The sequence below is a fragment of the Triturus cristatus genome, chromosome 11 (assembly GCF_964204655.1).
Source record: "Triturus cristatus chromosome 11, aTriCri1.1, whole genome shotgun sequence".
Lineage (NCBI taxonomy): Eukaryota > Metazoa > Chordata > Amphibia > Caudata > Salamandridae > Triturus > Triturus cristatus.
Window position 1 is genome coordinate 755,948,429 of NC_140594.1, and position 19,127 is coordinate 755,967,555.

At 46.1% G+C, this 19,127-nt stretch overlaps 1 protein-coding gene across 1 annotated transcript in view; it reads left to right on the plus strand.

The window, feature by feature from the left end:
* LOC146785406 (uncharacterized) overlaps nt 1-19,127 on the plus strand; it is a 2,064,968-nt gene that overhangs the window by 1,854,815 nt on the left and 191,026 nt on the right. Inside the window, exon 31 of the mRNA XM_085634420.1 lies at nt 5,141-5,581. Within this exon, the coding sequence (XP_085490546.1) occupies nt 5,141-5,581 (441 nt within the window). The remainder of the gene's footprint in view (nt 1-5,140; nt 5,582-19,127) is intronic.

The following is a 19,127-nucleotide window of genomic DNA, read 5'->3' on the forward strand; positions in this document are numbered from 1 at the left end:
CCTGGCTTAGGACATCTGGCTTCTCCGGTGATGTTCAGTCAAACTTGATGGACATGCCGTTTGATTGATCCCGTCTTTTTGGGGAGAAGGAAGACCGCCCTAGTGTGGTTCAAGTACTCTCGAGCTACGGACAGATCCTTGGGCCTCTCTTCTACTCCTTGTGGCCAGTCTAGCTTTCACCTCTTTCGTGGCAACAAAAGGGGTTTCCAGTTGTGCCAGCCCTGTCCCAGCCATCGTCCTGTGCAGACTTCTCAAGTTGTGTGGAACGTGAATGTGGTTCATTCCGACCAAGGAATGAAAGCCATAAGTCATCGGCCACCCTGCACATGGCAGCCGCTGCCTTCAAGCACTCCTAGTCTGACTCTGCAAGACCACACCACTCCAGTTGGTGGGAGAATCCATCATCATCTCCCACACTGGAGGTCCACAACATTGGACAAGTGGGTCTGGCAGATCATTCAGGAGGGCTATTCTCAGCCTTTCCTTCCTTTTCCTCCTTCCATTCTTCCAAATCAAAAATGGCAGACAGAAGATCATTTCAAATTTCTCCAAGAGGAAGTTACAGCTCTCCTGGCCAAGAAATCTATAGAGGGTCCTGGATTCAAAAGTAGGCAGTGGCTGTTATTCCTGCTACTTTCCGATTCAGAAAAAGAACAAAGGGTTGAGGCCAATTTTAGATCCTCGGACTGTCGATCTGTTCCTCAAGAAGGAGAAGTTCAAGATGCTTACTTTAGCTCAGGTCTTGTTTGCCACAGACCAAGGAGACTGGATGGTAGTGTTGGACCAGCAGGATGCGTAGTTTCACATCCCCATCCTGTCCGGCCACAGGTGTTACCTGCGGTTCAAGGTAAGCCACAAGCACTTTCAGTTTACCATGCTGCTCTTCGGCCTTACCAGTGCCCCTCAGGTGTTTACCAAGGTGATGGTGGTGGTTGCAGCTCATCTGCGCAGGTTAGGAGTGTTAGTCTTCCCCTACCTCGATGCCTGGCTGTTGAAGGCGTCCTCGCCTCAGGCTGTCGTCTTCCACCTTCTAACTACGGCGAACCTCTTGCATTCGCTGGGGTTCTCTATAAACGTGCCGAAGTCACACCTGACTCCTTCTCAGAGGCTAATTTTCAATGGGTCTCTTCTGGACACAGTGCAGTTTCGGGCCTATCCTCCTGAGCAGCGAGTCCAAGATATTCAAGTTATGATTCCAATGTTTCAGCCTCTGTCCTGGATTTCGGTAAGACTGACTCTGAGGCTGTTGGGCCTCATGGCCTCCTGCATCCTCTTGGTAAAGCATGACAGGTGGCATATGCGGGCTCTGCAGTGGGGCCTGACGTTCCAGTAGGCACAGCATTAGGGAAATCTCAGTGACGTGGTCCAGAGCTCGGAAGGAACTGCGAGAAATCTGCAGTGGTGGTTGATGAACCGCGATTGGGTCAACAACAGACCCCTCCCCCTTCCCCAACCAAATCTCCAGTCATGACAGATGCATCACTTTTGGGATGGGGCGGCCATCTGGGAGAGGTGAAGCTCAGAGGACACTAGTCTCCAGTGGAATCGGGCTCCACATCAATTTGTTGGAACTTCGAGCGATTCGGTTGGCCTTGAAGGCATTTCTTTCCACTGTCAAGGGAAAGTTAGTGCAGAGACAACCCCACCGCCATGTGGTACTGCAACAAGCGGGGCGGGGTGGGGGCGAGGACCCTTTGTCGAGAGGTCCTGCTTCTCTGGACATGGCTGGAACAGCAGGGCATTACTCTGGTGGTTCAGTGGTTCAACACCTGGAAGGTTCTCTGAACGCCAGGGCGGAAGAAGTTAGCCATCGATGCCTAACGGATCACGAATGGTATCTCCAGTTGGATGTGGCGCAAGGTCTCTTTCAGCACTGGGGAGATACTTGGTTAGATTTTTTCACCTTCAAAGAGAACACGCAGTGTCAGCAATACTGCATGCTGGAGTTTCCAAGGCGGCTATCACTCGGTGAGTCCTTTCCTCGCAAGTGAAGCTCAGGCCTGCTGTACACCTTTCCACCCATACCACTCCTCCCCAGGGTTCTAAAGAAGATCAGGAATGACCAAACCCAAGTTATTCTTGTGGTTTCGGACTGGGCACGGAGAGTTTCGGAAGGTAGGATCCTTCTGGCATGGTTACCCCCACTTTTTGCCTGGTGTTATGGTTTTTCTGACTAGTCTGACTGAGATCCTGCTAATCTGGACTCCCCTAAATTGGACATTGTGAGTATTTAGATACACTCCAGATTGGCTACCGGTGTACCCTTGTAAGTCCCTATTATATGATACTATGGTACCCAGTGCATGGGTACACCAGTGGTCTCCCATTGCCTGAAGCATATAATATGCCACCCATGAGAGAACACTCAAATTGTGACTACAGGCCTGCCATTGTAGCATGTGTAAGCTGGTGCTAGCACCACTTACAACAGATATACATTTCCTTATATCTGAGATCACTGCACTTAAAACTTGTAAGTCACCCCTAAGGCAGGACTTTCAATCATGAAGGCAGGGTGCTCTGTTCTAAGTGTGAGGGTGACCCTGCATGAGCAGGACACCCCTACAACCTTTGAAGTCCATTCTCCCGGGTTGGAAGTGCATCAGCCTTTACAATATATAGAGTGGCCATGCGTCATTATGCGATGAGCATCTCTAAACTGGCTGTAATGAACCCTGTCATGTTTGGTATCAAACATGTTGGGATCATACCCTCACACCGTAAACGGTGTGGGAGGCACTGTAAAGCTCCTCCAGGAGGCCCTCTGTGTGCCCGGTACCAGTCTACTAGACCCGGACAGCAAACTATGGCTGCTGCCAAACAGAGACACGTTCTGCCCTCCTTCTTCTGAACCAAGCTCGAGCAGAGGAAGGTAGGACAATAGGTATCTTGTCATACGGAGATGTGACCACCTCCCAGACGGTACTTAGTGTATTGGGACAGGGTGGGGGTGCTTGCCAATGCCACTCACACTGCTTAAAGGGTGACCTCCTTGCATACTCCAGTTCAGGGAGCCGTTGGCTCCAGCTCTGGCGCGAAGCTGGACAAAGGGACCTGAACCTTTCAACTCTTCACCTCCATGCGTAGAGATTGAGCGGTGGCAGTTGATGGCTTTTGACCTTTATCCCGAAGTATGCAACATTATTTTGACAGCCAGACGGCCCTCCACTAAGACAGTATACGCCTACCGTTGATTTGTATTACACTGACAGAAAGTTCTATTGACCCTCTTTCTGCTTCTCTTTCTGCTGTTATTTTTATTCTAACCCTTGCCCAGCAGAGCTCTTCATTGGGTACTGTCAAAGGTTATCTTTCTGCTCTATCTGCTCTTTTGCGGCTGCCAGACCAACCCTCTCTCTTCAGGTCTCCAATTGTAAATAGGTTTTTGAAGGGGCTAGCGCGCTTGTTTCTGTCCATGTCCTTTGTTATGCTGCAGTGGGACCTTAATTTGGTCCTCACTTTTCTTATGTGTGCTCCTTTGGAGCCTCTGCACAGTTGTCCCTTCCGGCTGCTTACCATCAGTAGCCTTTCTTGTGGCGATAACATCTGCCTGGAGGGTGAGTGAGTTGCAGGCGCTATGGTGTACGCCTCCCTACTTGATGTCCTTTCCAGACTAAGTGCTTCATTCTTGCCAAAGGTTGTGACCCCATTCAAGCTGCCCACCTTCTTTGCTCCGCCACGTCCCTCTAAGGAAGAGAAGCTTCTCCACTGTCTGGACCCAAAAAGAGCGTTGTCGTTCTACCTTAACCACACAAAAGAATTCCGGGTGGAAGACTCTTTGTGGGGTATGTGGGAGCTAAGAAGGGGCAGCCAGTGCAAAAAGGACCATTTCTCGCTGTGTCGTTCTCTGCATTAAGATCTTCTATGCACTGGCTAAGAAGCATCCTCCTAAGGGATTAAGTTCCCTTTCCACCAGGGGAAAGGCTGCGGCTACTGCTTTGGCTCGAGTGTCCCAGTCCTGTACATCTGTCAGGCAGCAGCGTGGGCATCTTTGCACACGTTTGCCAAGCAATACTGCCTGGACAGTCAGGTCCGCAGGGATGGCCATTTTGCTAATTCGGTCCTGCAGGACTTCATAGTATAGGAATTGGTCGGCAACCGACCGCCAGGAGAGTATTGCTTGGGTATCTAATTCATGGGTAAGGAATCTGCAGCTAGAAGTCTCTATCATATGAACAAGTTACTTATGCATTATCTGGTAGAGACTCTATCTAGCTGCAGATTCCTTACAGGCCAACCCCATGCCTCCCTGCTTTGCGGGCTGATTTTGTTAGGGTTAGTGTTACTCCCCTTTTCAGGGCCCTAGTTTTGCAAATGACTACGTCAGTTACTTCGTGGCTCTGCGCTTCTGACGTGGAAAGAACTAAAAGTACTGACGTCGCGCACCTGGGTGGTGCCTAAATATGGGGACCACGACGTCATAACCAATGCTAACGGAGCCGACGACAACACGCTGAGCCGAATGGAGCCACCCTACGGCACACGCAAGGGGTATTGCTTGAGCAAAATATTATACAGCTAAAAACACTAATGTTCTTACCTTTTATGTTCTGTTCAACAATATTTTTCACTTGACTCTATTTTTGACACCATATTCTTGTCTCAAGAATATTTCCCACAATGTTTTGGTAATTCACTTATATATAATATTGTCTACCTTTCTATAACAGGTAATATATAAATAATAAAAGAAAGAAAGAAAACACGTATGTAAAACAAACTATAGGGCAAAACAGAAGTTAAACAAGAATATACCATTACCTTTTGAAGTTGTCTTATGGTTTGCAGATTTAGGTTCGGATTCCATCCTATTCGCTAACATTGATGTGAATGTACCAATAAGTCTCCTTTGATACAGATGTATATCCAACTTATTCATGGAGTACAGCCAGACTGTGGTCATCCCAGGCCAGTCAGGTACCAACTCCCTGGGCCTGGAATGTTCCTATCGAACATAATTAAGAATCAACCTAATCATCCCACTGTCCCAACCATACTTAGATATAACATACATCCAGTAAGAAGTTTTACTTTCTTTTTCTGTTTACCTAAGCATAAAAAAACACAATCCTTTTTCCTGATGGTTCACTCTCCCTCCTACACATTTCGCCCCATTTCTCACAGTTTGTCTGTTTTACAGGAGAGAATTTCAAAGCTGAAATCCAAAGAGGTGAGGTTGGAGACCGACAAGCGAAAGCTAAAAGAGATCTTGGAAGCGTCAGAAAGCCGGGCTAACAAGCTGGAGGTGAACCGTCTTTCTCTCGAAGGGGAGCTGCAGCGAGCCCAGCTCAGTCTCGCTGATCGTGACTCCGAAATTCAGTCTCTGCTGGAGCGTGTGAAGCTGCTGCAGAGCCAGCTGGGTGAGAGCGAGCGCCAGCTGATCACCTTACAGGGTGACATGGAGCGCATGAGCCTTTCGCTGGCCAAGACCGAAGACGAAGAAAGCCAGCTGAAGGATAAGGTCCAGAGCCTGTCCCAAGCACTCAGCGACTCCTCCTTGGGAGCGAACAGCCTGCAGGAAAATGTGTCGCAGCTGCAGAAAGCTCTGACTGCAGCAGAGCAGGACCGTCGCGTGTTGCAGGTATTGGATGATGTCAAGCTTGACCTAGAACTTCACTTAAATAGTAGGATTGGGACACCTAGTCTTTTGCAAATTTAATAATGTGCAACTTTAAGAAAGTCGTGGTCTTTTGATAGATTGTTAAAGTAGGACAACTTCCAGGTCTGTGCTATAAACATGAGCTTCACTATGCCACAGCCCGTGCGGACACCGGGCTCTTGACGCACATGCTCAGGGCTCAGTTTTCCAGGGTAAATAGAACAGGGCCACATTTTATTACCAAGCGGGGCAACAAAGGCAGCAAAAGCCAGGAGTCCTTGCAACTTCCAGGGAGATGGGGATGAACACCCCATTGTATACAGTAGTCTCTGCATTCTTCGTACACTTCCATATTACATTACAGGTGGCTGAATTGGGTTAGTGGGCCGTCTGATCTGAAAACATGGCTGCGCAATGTTATTCCTTATTCCCTAATGTAAGTAAAAGCAGAATCAAAATATCCTTTTGCAACTTCTGAAAGATTGTGGCATCAGTCTGGCAGTTCAACTTCACCATGAAAGAATGGAACACAAAAACACACCAATCTAACACTGACTCCTACTGGCCAAACACATTTTCTTTTCATGACAGCCTTCATATTGCTTCTCCACCACAACAGTTTCAGGAAACATTGCTTTAAGATACAGTGAAAAGAACGGTGGATGGCTGAATATTAAATATCGTGTTCACCAGTAAGTTAATGTGAGCCTTTTGTAATTATTGTAACTGCCTAAAATTGATCTAGCGTGGTCTGAATCATTAAAATACAGCACACCTAAAAGGTTAACTTTTAGAGCCCTATGTTTTAAGTAGTGGTGAGACAGAATAAGTAGTGGTGAGGCAGAGAAGAGATAGCTCACGAAAGGGCTCTTCTGTGAATACTGGGAGAAAATATCCCTAACAGATCATATAAGTTAAAACCTCAACCAGTGAAGCTGAGCCACACCTCAAAAATCCAAGCCAGCTTAATCTGACAAGCAAATGCCTGCTTTGTTGTACAGAACTGCTCTCCAATAAAAACAAGTTCTCATAACAAGCATTGCTAAAGCCAAAAGGCCTAGCCTTTAATGGCAGCCCACGGGTCTGTAGGCTTTTCTAATGCTTGTGTACATGCATCAGCTGTCTTACCATGAATTTCCTATTCTTTATTATTACGTATGAAAAACATCCAGGCATAAACACCCAAACGTGTGCATGCAAGGATGTCTAACTTTGAAAGTTTTTCTAAAAACGTAAACCTTCTTTGGCGTTCAAATGGATGGTGCCCTTTCTGTTTAGCAGCCATCTTGGAATGAGAATATATGAGAAAGTATTCCAAAAACATTCAAGTGTGACTGCCTGTGCATGCACACGTATGAGGGTACACCTTTGAATGGTTTTAGAATACTTTATCCCATTTTAAAATGGCCACTGTGTCGTCTTCTTGCTTTGCCCTCATTTTCACTCCTTTCTCATTTCTTTTTCCCTGTTTTTTGAGTGCCTTCTCCTTGCTTTTCCCTTGTTTTCACTGCTTTCTCCTTGCTTTTCCCCCCAATTTTTGAGTGCCTTCTCCTTGCTTTCCCCTTGTTTTGACTGCTTTCTCCTTGCTTTTTCCCGTTTTTAGGTCTCGGGACCATCCGGTCGGCAGACTGGAAGTCCGGAGATTTAATGACTTGGGAGAAGAGGGGCTTGAACCCGCCCCTCTTCTGCCCTGTTCTCCATTGGCTGGCCTCGTAAATGCTGGCCAGCCACTGGAGAAGAGGTCCCGTCACTCCGATTAGGCCCTGTCCTTTTCGGATCGGGGGGCGTGTTTTTTGCGAAAAGTCTCAGGGAGGAGACAACAGCAAAACACACCCCCGAATCCGAAAAGGACACTGCCTTTCTCCGAGGCAATGCTCTGCCTCGGAGAAAGGCGGTGGTGTTCCTGGCGTCCTCTCCCCCTGCTGTTGGCTCCACACATGAAAGTAGATTGGCGTGTCAATTTGCATTTTTCTAAAAAGCGGCATCGGACTGCTCGGCGTGGATGTGCCTGGAGGGATTCGGTTTGGAGTGTTGTAATGCACGAGACTCTTCGCTCGCAATGGACACGCAAAGAGTACAGTCTTGTTTTAAAATCAATCACCTGCAGTTTGCATCTAGGCGGAAAAGGCACTGGTTCGTGAAGTTGAACCTCATCTGCCATCGACCAATGAGCGTTCACGTTTCAGGCAAGTGTCATGGATGCTAAAACCAGTTTAGAGTACACGTTTTTCCACTGAACTGCTACGTTTACTAAGGGAAAGGATATATTGCCCAGACTGAAGTGAACACGAGCTAAAAGAAAAGTGATTACAATAAAAACACTAGCCACGTGGATAACTTATGCTCCTGACATTTTAGCTCCTGTTTGTTTAAACGAGGGTTATTTATAAGCATGCTCTAGGAACAGTACTTCTCGACACATGGATCAACATTGTTTCAGCAGCACCACCCCCCCCCCTTCACCAGGTGCCTAATCTGCCAAATAATACGTATGAAAGTTAATCACACAGGTTACATGTCAGCTATATCTATTAACAGAAATAAGGGAACCTGTCGAAAGAATACGTGTATAACAAATGATATGTGTCTGTGACATTGAAACGCGACACGATGTTCTAGCGTTGATTTTGTCTCAATAAATGTAGTTTTACAGTGGATGTGATCCGTGGCAGCTGCCATGTGATTGCTTTCACAGGGTTTGCACATCACACCGTGAGGAAGGACGGACAGCAAATCTGGTTTGAAGCCTGTAATATTCCAATCTTTCAAAGCGCGTTCTGGTCTTGCAGCGCTAATAAATACTATTTTACCTGTGACAATGAAACGGAAGCGAGTGACTCAGCACAACCCTTCCTCTCTGTCCGCTTGGCTCTGCTGCGAAGCAAGCAAGCCCCGTGACTAATTGAAAGGGAGGGAGGAGGAGAGCAGAAAGAGTGGGGTGGGGGGTGTTGGAGACAGGAGAATGAAATCAAACCATTGTGGTGCTCCTGAAAGGGCACCGCGCCTGCCATTAAACACAAGCATTTGCAATGCAACAGGTCTCGCATTTACGTGAGTTTGAGCTGTTGGCATTGTAAATGACAATGCCTTTTATTTATGTTTTGGTTTTGGAACATAAATAAAACACATTGTCATTTACAATGCCAACAGCTTAAACTTGCGTAAATGCGAGACCTATTGTATTGCAAAAGCTTGTGCATTGAGTGTCGTCGGGTAGTGCAAACTCGTGTTCTCACTGTAAGTGGAGTGAAAGTGGCCTTTGGTTGTTGAGATTTGAATGTTAAAAACATAGTTGTGTTGCTCCTCATCAGCCGGGCTAGAACCAGTGCTTAATTTGTAAAATATGAAGTGCAGGTGCTCAAATATTTGTCGGAGGCCACACCCACTTTCACCTGGCTCCACCCACTTCCTCCACTGGTTCCACCCACTCTCTATTGGCTCCGCCCACATCCTCAACTGGCACTGATGAAAGGCAGATGTAATAACCGATCTGATTTTCAGCAAGGGAGCCTTGCTCCAAGTAAAGTTTTGATAGGAGGTTCACCTGCTCTGTGAACATTTTGAAAAAGATTACATTAAAAGTGCATTTAAAGCACAATTTTGGAATAAATTAGCTAATACGACTAGTGCATTGAAAAGGGACATGTGAAACATTCCAGTGCTCTATGTGCAGATTTAGGGAAAGGACAATACTCACATGCATTATAATGCCTAGCCCTGGCATAATGGTGGCATGACACGGTGGTGGCCAGTTTTCGGATATTAGCATCATTGCCAAATTGAGGTAGCCACATGTTGTATAATGGTGGCCACCATTGACAAACTGAGGGCATCCTTGAACGTATGGTGATTACCGTTTTTAATATATTTTGAGCATCCATAGTATTAATGGTGTCTAGACCTGACACAAAGGTGGCATTCACGCAGTGGTACCCATTATTGGCCTATTGTGTTGCCTTGGCATTATGGTGGCCATCTCTGGCATAGCACTTTACATGCAGCTGAAGTCTTTGATAACAGTTTTAAGGTTACTGTAGATTAGGATTGAAATTTATGAATTGCAAGTAACAAAACAATCTATGTGACAAAAGTAGTAACTCCCTGAGCTACCCACATAAAAATACTGTTCTGTGATGTGCAGAACAGACGTTCTTTGCAGCAGGCATGTTAACTCTCTTTCTGTGCTACTGCAGAGTCAAAAGTTGCACGAGACAACTCTTATCTCTCTGCAGCAGGAACAAGATAAATCATCACTTTATCTTTCACTTACCTACAGAGTCACTGAGTGTTGGGTAAATAATTCCTGCTGCTCAGCCTGGTCACTGTAGCTGGTGTCTGTAGGGTCACTCACTGCAGACCCGTGTTCTGACTGATAGTGTTGTGACAATAGAAGACTAGCCCATCTGCAGCTTGTAGTGAGGGTGAGAGGTCATGGTGTGGCACGCTTTCAGAGCTGTGCCCTGCGTTTAGACACATGGTGCCCACTCTCAGTCTCACCATGACTGGCATAGCCACCAAAGAATCCCCACGACCAGGAGAGAGGAGCACTGTTCAGGATGTCATGGAGGTCTTTGAATTATGAATTCGGTCGGCAGCAGAAGCAATTCTTGGTGGTGGTAGGAATTTTTAAATTATAACATCCTGCTTCTGCTCAGCCTGCACGGACCAGTGGTAGTGCCTATACCAGACATGAAGCGTCTGCCGAAATTCCAGTAGGGCTGCAGGTCATGAGTGTCCCTCTTGTGAGTGCAGCTCTGTCTCACCTGAGCTGACAGGAGCGCAAATGCATCATCTCCCGCCAGCCACAACAGAGAGCTGTAGGGGTGGTGAAACCATGATGTCTGGGGGCTAGTGCTACGATTAACATTACAGAGATAAAATCTGCTCAGCACGTGTTGGGCCCAGGCTGCACTCGGCAAACTTTAAGTGCTTGAAAACGTGTGCACACGCACTGGCGCAACGAGGTCTGAGGCCTTAACAAAACTGAAAGCAAGTCGCAAGTGAAGCATGTTTGCAGTGCACCATGGTACGTCGGTATATGTGTGTCTTTCACAGAGAAATAGTTAGCATTTGAAAGATAGGGTTATTTTCTGGCGTACAGGCTTAGATGCCTAGATAGTTTGTCTAATATGCCGTTCAGTCGCACTGTATGTAGTTTCACAGCCAGAAATGGTGGCAGCACAGTGACGAACGAGGCAGAACACAGAACATATTCCTTACAGTATTTTGCTGCATCACATTAATCAGACTGTGCTAAGATGTCGTTTGATGTTACACTATGTGGCACAAAATGCCCCGGTGCTGTACACAGTCACATCTGCTCACTGCCCGCGGCTGGCAGTGGCAACCTCACCTGCAGCTATGCCAGGGCTTCTGAACTACAGTACTGTAACACACCCGGCACCCACTGACTGCAGACAGCTGCCTGCAGGCGCGCGGCCTTTAAAGGAATTATTTAACACCACACACTACAGGCTGCCCTGCAGCCATAAAGTACTGACTGGGGACTCACTTACTTCAACGTAGAACATACAAGGGCAGGGTCAGGCAAGACCGCGGCTCACGAGAATTCGGGTTTCCCACGCAGCTCATTGGTGAATCCAGGCAGTGACAGAGTCCTGGCGGCCGCTGCAACTTCACTTCATCTCTCTGACCCTCAGCAAATACTGAATTTGTGGCGCCAGGGTCAATCATGATTTTAAACATACTGCACCTGCGCAACGTGACGGCCGGTGCGAGCAGACAGCCGCGCTGTGTAGGATTCGAAATTACTGCAAAATGAGAGGCACTATCAGCCTACTCCAACAAAATCCAGCAGCGGAAGGTGAGCACTAGCAGGACATGACGTCAGTCCCCGTGGCGCCAGCCTGTATCACGCAATGGGCACTACCACGCCGTGAAGTCAGGTCTGAGAGCGCAAAGCGGGGAAATCAATCTCCCAAATTGAAACATTGTTGTAGAAGCCTGCCATCAGCAACCGCTACTAGCTCAGCCAGCAGACTCTAAGCCTGCGAGAACAGCACGTGCAGGCCACATGAATGCACTGCCAGCCACTCCAGTGTTTAAGGACAGTAGGCAGAGCTAACGGCTTGTGGAGATTAATTTATTATTGGGCTGACCTGGCTCGCTCTCTCAGCACTGAGTGCAGCACAGCACAGCAGCACTCTTCTTCACCGAGGGACTTCGGAGACTGTCTTTACGAGTGTGAAGTGAACAACACTTCCTTAAGGCAATTATATTTCATTTACTCTTTGACGCATGATGTATAGACTGCAGTACCAGTCATGCAGTTGATGTAAGTTGTAGACCCGGTGCTGATAAAAAGGTGTCGGTGCTAAGCACCGGAAAGCACCGGCACAAATTAAGCACTGGCTAGAACACATAGCTGAGTTAGTTACAATGTTATTATTTCTTGTGTTTATGAACCTGGGGTTCAAATGGCAGAAAATGACCAGCAACTGGCAGGTAGGTATTCACCCTTTTAGCATACATTGCTTAGTATGTGCACAACGGAATCCATGAAGTCGTCTAGAGCTAATAATGTCACGAGAGGCCGGCGGTCACCGAGTTAACAGCGCCTTTAATGCAGGGGCGTCCTACGTAGTAAGTACGTGAGTGGCAGGTACATGTCTTATTTTCAGAATGTCTAGGTATGATTCATTTTCAAACAATTAATTTAAATGATGTCAGTTCCACTCAATAGTCAGACCATCTCATAGTATTGGATTTGTAAATGAATACCAGCACATAAAACAGTGCAGATTTTTGTTTCCATGTAACGTGTTCAGCAAAGTCAGGGCATTCCAAGCAACAGTCCAATCCCCTGCAAATAACTATAAGCAGGCAATAGCTGGTGACTCCAATAATTATTGTATTTAATGCATAGTGTTCAAAAAGCAGAGAAGCTTAATTTGGGTCAGCGGTTTCCGGTGCGCGGCACTGGCAGATAATTGTCAGCACTGGCTCTAGTGACAGCCCAGCACATGGTGAGGTTGTCTTTTTTAATTCTGAGGTGAGCACATCATCTGTGTCTATTATGTGAACATACACTGGGCATGAATAATACCAGCCTCTCATGCAGTTATTATAGCTTTGGAAAGCTGGAAATCTCTGAATTGTTAAACTTGTAGGATATTGCTGCTTAGGTGTTATGTTGGTACTGTCAATGGCAGTGCTGTCGGGTTTGCGTGGTGCGGGGTGCAGTAGCCTTCTAAGAAGAGCCCTGGCAGTTATTTTTTTTTTTACAAATCAAGCAAATAGAATGTTTCCAATATTAAGTATTAAGGGGTACTGTGCTTCATTTCCTAGGTGGCACAATTCATCACTGGGGAATGGAGCCAGACAGGAGCTGTAACTGAAATGTAGAAGCCCTGGAATGTCCGTGTTATTGAACCCTCTCATTAACCTTCTCCGGGCCGTGACATATCCACAATTATGAATGCTGCTGCCTTCGAACTGTGATTTGTAGGCCAGTGGCACATTTTGGTTACAACCTACTTCCAAATAAATACATTTTTGCCTGCTTACACCAAATAACCCCTGGCTTTTATGCTCGCATGCCCCTGCATGTACACTGCGGGGTTTCTTAGCATGCGATTCTTTGGGGGCCAGTTCTCAGAGAATCTTCTTCAGCTAAAAGCCTCAGTACAAACTCCACATTCGACGTGGTAAGATCTCTCTAGATAATCCACGTAAAACAAGCCGAAAATATGCTCTTAAGATAAACGTGCCATGCGTGACTAGCTGAACATTTTCACAACCCCCATGTTTAATAGCATGCCTAAAGTGTGTTCACAAGATCTAAGTTTATGATCATGTTGAACATCTCCTTATAAATTGAACATGCACTCACATGCTATAAGTCCCTGAAAAAAAAACGCCGAAAATGTACGCTCTATTAATAACCAGCACTGAAAGTGCATGCTGAACATTAGGGTTTACAAGATCACCAAGTGTTACGGGAAAGCGCTAAAAGGTCAAATAATTGCTACAGTGGGGATACGTAGTAGAAGAACATACTATGATGAGACATATGTTCAAAGATTAACACGTAAGGGCATGTCGAAAAGCTGTTTAATTTACAGCAGACACATGCATCTGTTAACAACTTCCACATGCAATGACATGCTTGGAACAAGCAACAAGGTTGGGGTATTAGAGGAGGGGGGCGTTAATGAGCAGCAACACAAAGGAGACAGGGCGGGAGTTAAAAGCAGAGACGTGAGAGGAGGAAGGGAGGGACTGGACTCAGGTAAACAAGGGTTGGAGGTGGTGCTAGATCGGACGGCCTGGGGAAAATGCGATCACATACATATAGTACATTGCCTATACCACTGCGAACCTCTAGCAGATGTGTCTGCGCGCACACAACCAAAGCTTTCAGCCAGGATTTAACAGCGCAGGCACTTCTGTAAAGTGCTCCTGTAAATAATAATTGAGCATTGAAGTTCACGCGCTCCCACAGCCGAGGCAGTGTTAATTCTTACACGAAGTTTACTTTGACAGCATTGTACTTTAAAGACCCAGCAGCAGTACAAGGAAAGAGGGGAAGGCACCTCCAAAACTGCTGGTAACATTTGGCGTTGATCTTTAAATGCACAGCAAATGTAAGGAGATAAGGCATGATTTACAAGCGTCGTAGGCACAACCTAAACAAGCGCGCACTGAAGCTGACGGAGTGGGAGGGGGAGTGGGGGCGGGCACGCAGGCTGCCAAATGGTGCGATGAATCACGGCTAAAGTGAAAGCAAACAAGTGGTTGCAGGACTCCAAATGGTGCGCGCGCCCGGACGGGTCACATGCACTGTAGTTGGAGGCCTGCAAAGCCACTGTTTGCACTTCCAAAACGCGCTTACTATAAGTCTCGCCAGAGCAGCGCTAAAGCGCTGGTCAGGCGAGACCTAATAAAAGAAAGAACCAGACAATCTCTGGGAGACCATATCCAGTCCTGGGCCCAGGCAGCTGTGAGGAGCAGGAAAGGCACAGACAGCAGTGCCCTCTGCTCCGAGGCAGCATGCAGCACAACCCTCCCTCTCCGTCCGTCCACATGGCTCTGCTGAGAGGCAGACTGGAGCCAGCTGACTGACAGAGAAATGTCATGAAAGTCTCCAGTTACAGGCACAAGCTACAGCGTGAACAAGAAGGGCTGGGCGAGAAGGGAGGGGGGAATGCGAGGAGCCTGAATACAAGTGACAAAAAAAAAAAAGCATTTACAATGCAACGGTCTCGGCATTGTTAAAGTTAGAGCTATTGGCATTGCTCATGACAATGCCGTTTCTTTAAATGTTTTAAAAACAAAAACATAAACAAAAATAATGTCATGAGCAATGCCAATAGCTCTAACTTTACCAATGCCGAGACCATTGCATTGTAAATGCTTGTTAGTGTCTTCTCCTTGCTTTGACCTTCTTTTCACTGCTCTCTCCTTGTTTTCCCCCTATTTTTAGTGCCATTTCTTTGTTTTTCCCTCGTTTTCACCACTTTCTCCTTGCTTTTTCCTGTTTTTGGTTTGTCTTCTCTTTGTTTTTCCCTCATTTTCTCTGTTTCTCCTTGCTTTTTCCCTTGTTTTTTAAGTGCCTTCTCCTTTGTCTTCCCTCGTTTTCACTGCTTTCTTCTTGCTCTTTCCCAATTTTTTAGTGCCTTCTCCTTGCTGTTCCCTTGTTTTCACTACTCTCTCCTTGCTTCTTCCCCTGTTTTTTGATTGTCTTCTTGTTTTCCCTAATTTTCACTGTTTCTCCTTGCTTTTTCTCTTATTTTTTGAGTGCTTTCTCCTTTCTTTTCCCTCGTTTTCAGGACTTTTTCCTTGTGTTTTCTCCTGTTTTTTTGAGTGCCTTCTCCTTGCTTTTCCCTGGTTTTCATTTTCTCCTTCTTTTTTCCTCATTGCTGCTCCCGCCTGTCGCTCATTTTTCCGCCTCCTGCCTAGCCCCTCCCACTGTCTCCCTTCACACCTCCCTCTCCCTAGGACATACTTAATGGAGGCTGCAACGCGACCCCTTTGAGCATGTCCCAAGCCTTGCTCTCCCGTGCTGCTGTCTCGCTCTTGCTCCTATCTCTGCCATGCTTTCCCCTCATTTTCACTGCTTTCTCTTTGCTTTTATCCTGTTTTTGAGTAACTTCTTGCTTTTCCCTAGTTTTCGCTACTTGCTCTGTGCTTTTTCCCCCTTTTTTGAGTGTCTTCTCCTTCTTTTCCCTCACTTTCACAGCTTTCTCCTTGCTTTGTCCCCCTTTTTTTGACTGCCTTCTGTTTCTGAAGGGCCCTCAAGACCTGGATGTTCAAATAAGTCTCCTGCACCTGCAAGGGCCTGGATACGCTGTCGGGTATTAGACGGGCTTTACAAATCCTGATTGATTTATTGACCGTAACAGTGCCCAGGTGAGATGTGGCACAAATAAATGATGGACAAAATGCTACTAGATTGACAGTTCAGGCTGGGCTGTTCCCATGAGGAGGTCAAGACTGATTTGCTTATGGCTGGGTCAAAACTAGGATGGTGTAGTGAGCAAAACAAAGATGGATTTAACCCAGATCTCTTGACTGGGGGTGAATGTTTGATTTGCTCAGCATTTTGTCCATCATTTGTTTGTGCCACATCTCACCTGGGCACTGTTACGGTCAATCAATCAATCAGGATTTGTAAAGCCCGTCTAATCACCCGACAGGGTATACTGGCCCTTAGACGATTTGGGACATAGCAGTCCGAAGACCGCTCATCCTATGGATTGGATTGGGGTCAACTCCTGAATTAATTTCATATAGAAATGTTCTTGTTAAGATTATGAACATCGACAACAGCCCATATTATTCTCTGGCTATGCCATATAAAACACTGTCTGGGGACCCTGGGGCTGGATAAATACCGGAACGCCCCAACAACTATCAATGGGGCATCCAGAAACATAATATAGTCTGCCCACTGGGCCAATGTCCTTTTTTTTCGTTTGCATATTTATATAGCGCTAACTCGGCCCGAAGGTACTGGAGCGCTTTACATGAGCACCAGTTGCGTTACACAAGGACACATTCCTTGAACAGCAGCTAAGAACTGTTAAACGTGATAGCCTCATGGACACGTTTTTTGCTCCATAAGCCAATTCCCTCTTTTGAACCTCATCTGGACATGATCCATCCCCCTCAAGCTATAACTCTATTCATTAGTTACAGTGTTTGGGAGCTTTTTTACCAACAGTTTTTACATGTAAGTGGAAGTCCAATAACGAAGGTCATGGCAGATGTAAAATTTGTAACGATGCAATTAAGAACTTTGACCATGCATTATTTTTCTGTCTGCTGTACAAATTAGCAACCAGGAAATGGATAAAACCGTTAGGCTTGAGCATGGTGTATTGTATTGTATCACAGGTGTTTCAGTCAGAAACAAGCCATTGACCACCCACAGTATTTAGCCTGAGTAAATTCTTACTCACTGCATAATTTATCAGGAAAAGGCAAGCGTTTTTTACTCCTATTTAAAGTAACAACTGAGATATTTGTATACTGATTTTAATTTAGCGGAATTTGCACCTAATTCCCCAGGAAAATTAGTATTTTCTTTCTTTTATTTTATTTTTATTCCTGGGCGTTTTGAATGTTTCTATGGTGTCGATGTATATCCTAGAAGTATTTTATCACAATAATGTGGTATACTTCTTTAGCTTTGACTTCTATTTAGATGCGCATGATTTATTGTACTTATTTTTACTTGTTTGAGTTTGTAGACTTTTGCACATAGGTGTTTTGTACTTATTTTTAATTGATGTGCGGTATTTGTGTTTATGGTTTTTGTTCACTGAAATAAAGAATAAGAAATTATATATATTTTTATTTAGGAATTGTTTTCAATAATGAGTCTGGCGGGAGTGTTAAAGCTGTCTCAAAGGCTAGACCTAAAAGTAACATTACCGCTTGGGTATTCAAATATTTATAACCCCTTTTGTGGACCAGGGACGTTTTGCAACCAGCTCATCTTTTCCTGAACTCAGACTGACCCTGCGTTTTTCCATTAAAACTTTACATTATTGCACGTGAAGACCTAAAGAAGTTTGAAGCTCCCAAATATGACTAATGTTCAGTAGTCTCAGCTCCACGTTAGTGGAAAGAGTATCACACTTTTTTTGTGTTTTAAAGTATCTTTATTAAGCAGCTTGTAAGAACAACAAATAGCCATTGCCCCCAAAGTAAGGGCTGAACACATTTTCTGTGCTAATATATCTATAGAAGCCATTTTATGTTTCAAGAGAAAACCGCAGATTTCAAACAAACCCTCACCCCCCCATCCCCCCCAACCCGGCACTAATACGTACATATGTTACATCTGGCAGTTATACAGTGTGGCACATATTAACATTGCAGAACAGTCCCACTTCTCCCCGCCCGTAAACAGCAGTCGCCTGTTCCGAAGATTATGCCAAATCCGGATTTGCAAGGAGGTACCCAGATAGGGGAGCCCAAAAGTCCTTAGGGCGGGAAGCTTCAGGCAGCTCCTCCGCGTATATTTCCAATTGGTCCCTACAATAAATAAAATCACGGATCCACCTCTTAACCGTTGGTACAGTTTTTGCACCCCAACATTGTGCTACCACCCTCTTAGCAAACAAGGTCGATATGGCTACAAGCTGCCTATTAGAGGGCTTGAACCTCTGCACCCAGTCCCACAGACATACCTCAGACACGCACTCCACGTTTTCCGTAGTAATATCAGTTAACACTTGCGTGACACATAGTCAAAAGTTGGAAATACCAGCACAATACCAAGCGAGGTGCATAAAATCGGCGTCAGCCTGGCCACAAGGCACACAGCACGCACTTTCAAGCAAGCCAAACCTACGCAATTGAATCGGTGTATAGTAAACCTGGTGCAAATATTTAAAATAAATGATGCAGAGGTTGCAATTTGCAGTCAGACGCCCAGCTAAGGTGCAGCAGAACCTCCAGGCATCCAATGTCAGTGTAGGGCCCAAGATAACATTCCACTTATTGTAGGAGGGAGATTCACTCATTTCTTGTTCCCGAAGGGACACATTGTATAATCTGGTGATCAGCGCGCTTCGGTCCTCCCCCCCAGCACCGCCCGCAAGGCCAGCAGCGTGCGCGGTTCATCCGGATATGCAGGGTAAATGTCCTGAATCGCCTGCCGCATCCGCACATAGGTAAACCCCACCATTAGACCAGCGTCTCAACCCGCCTGCAGGTCTGACAGTGTCCGGAATCAACCCTGTTTATATAAGTCGCCAAAATAGTAATTCTCACCGAACTCAGTGTCTTCAAGGCTGACGGTTCTCGAGCGGCAGAGATACCAGGGTGCACAGCAAGCGGCAGTGTTGGTGCATACAAATATTCCAAATGTGCTCTACGAGCAAGTGTCTTCCATGCCCAGGCCGTGCAGTGAACTGGACTAATTTCAGCGCGCAGGCCCCCTCCTCCGCCCATCAAAGCAGCCTCCATCAGAGGCATCGGTAGCACGGAGTCTGCTTCAATTGCAGTGTGCGGCTGGAACCTCTGTGGGTAATACCAAAAGTGCGCGAACTGCGCC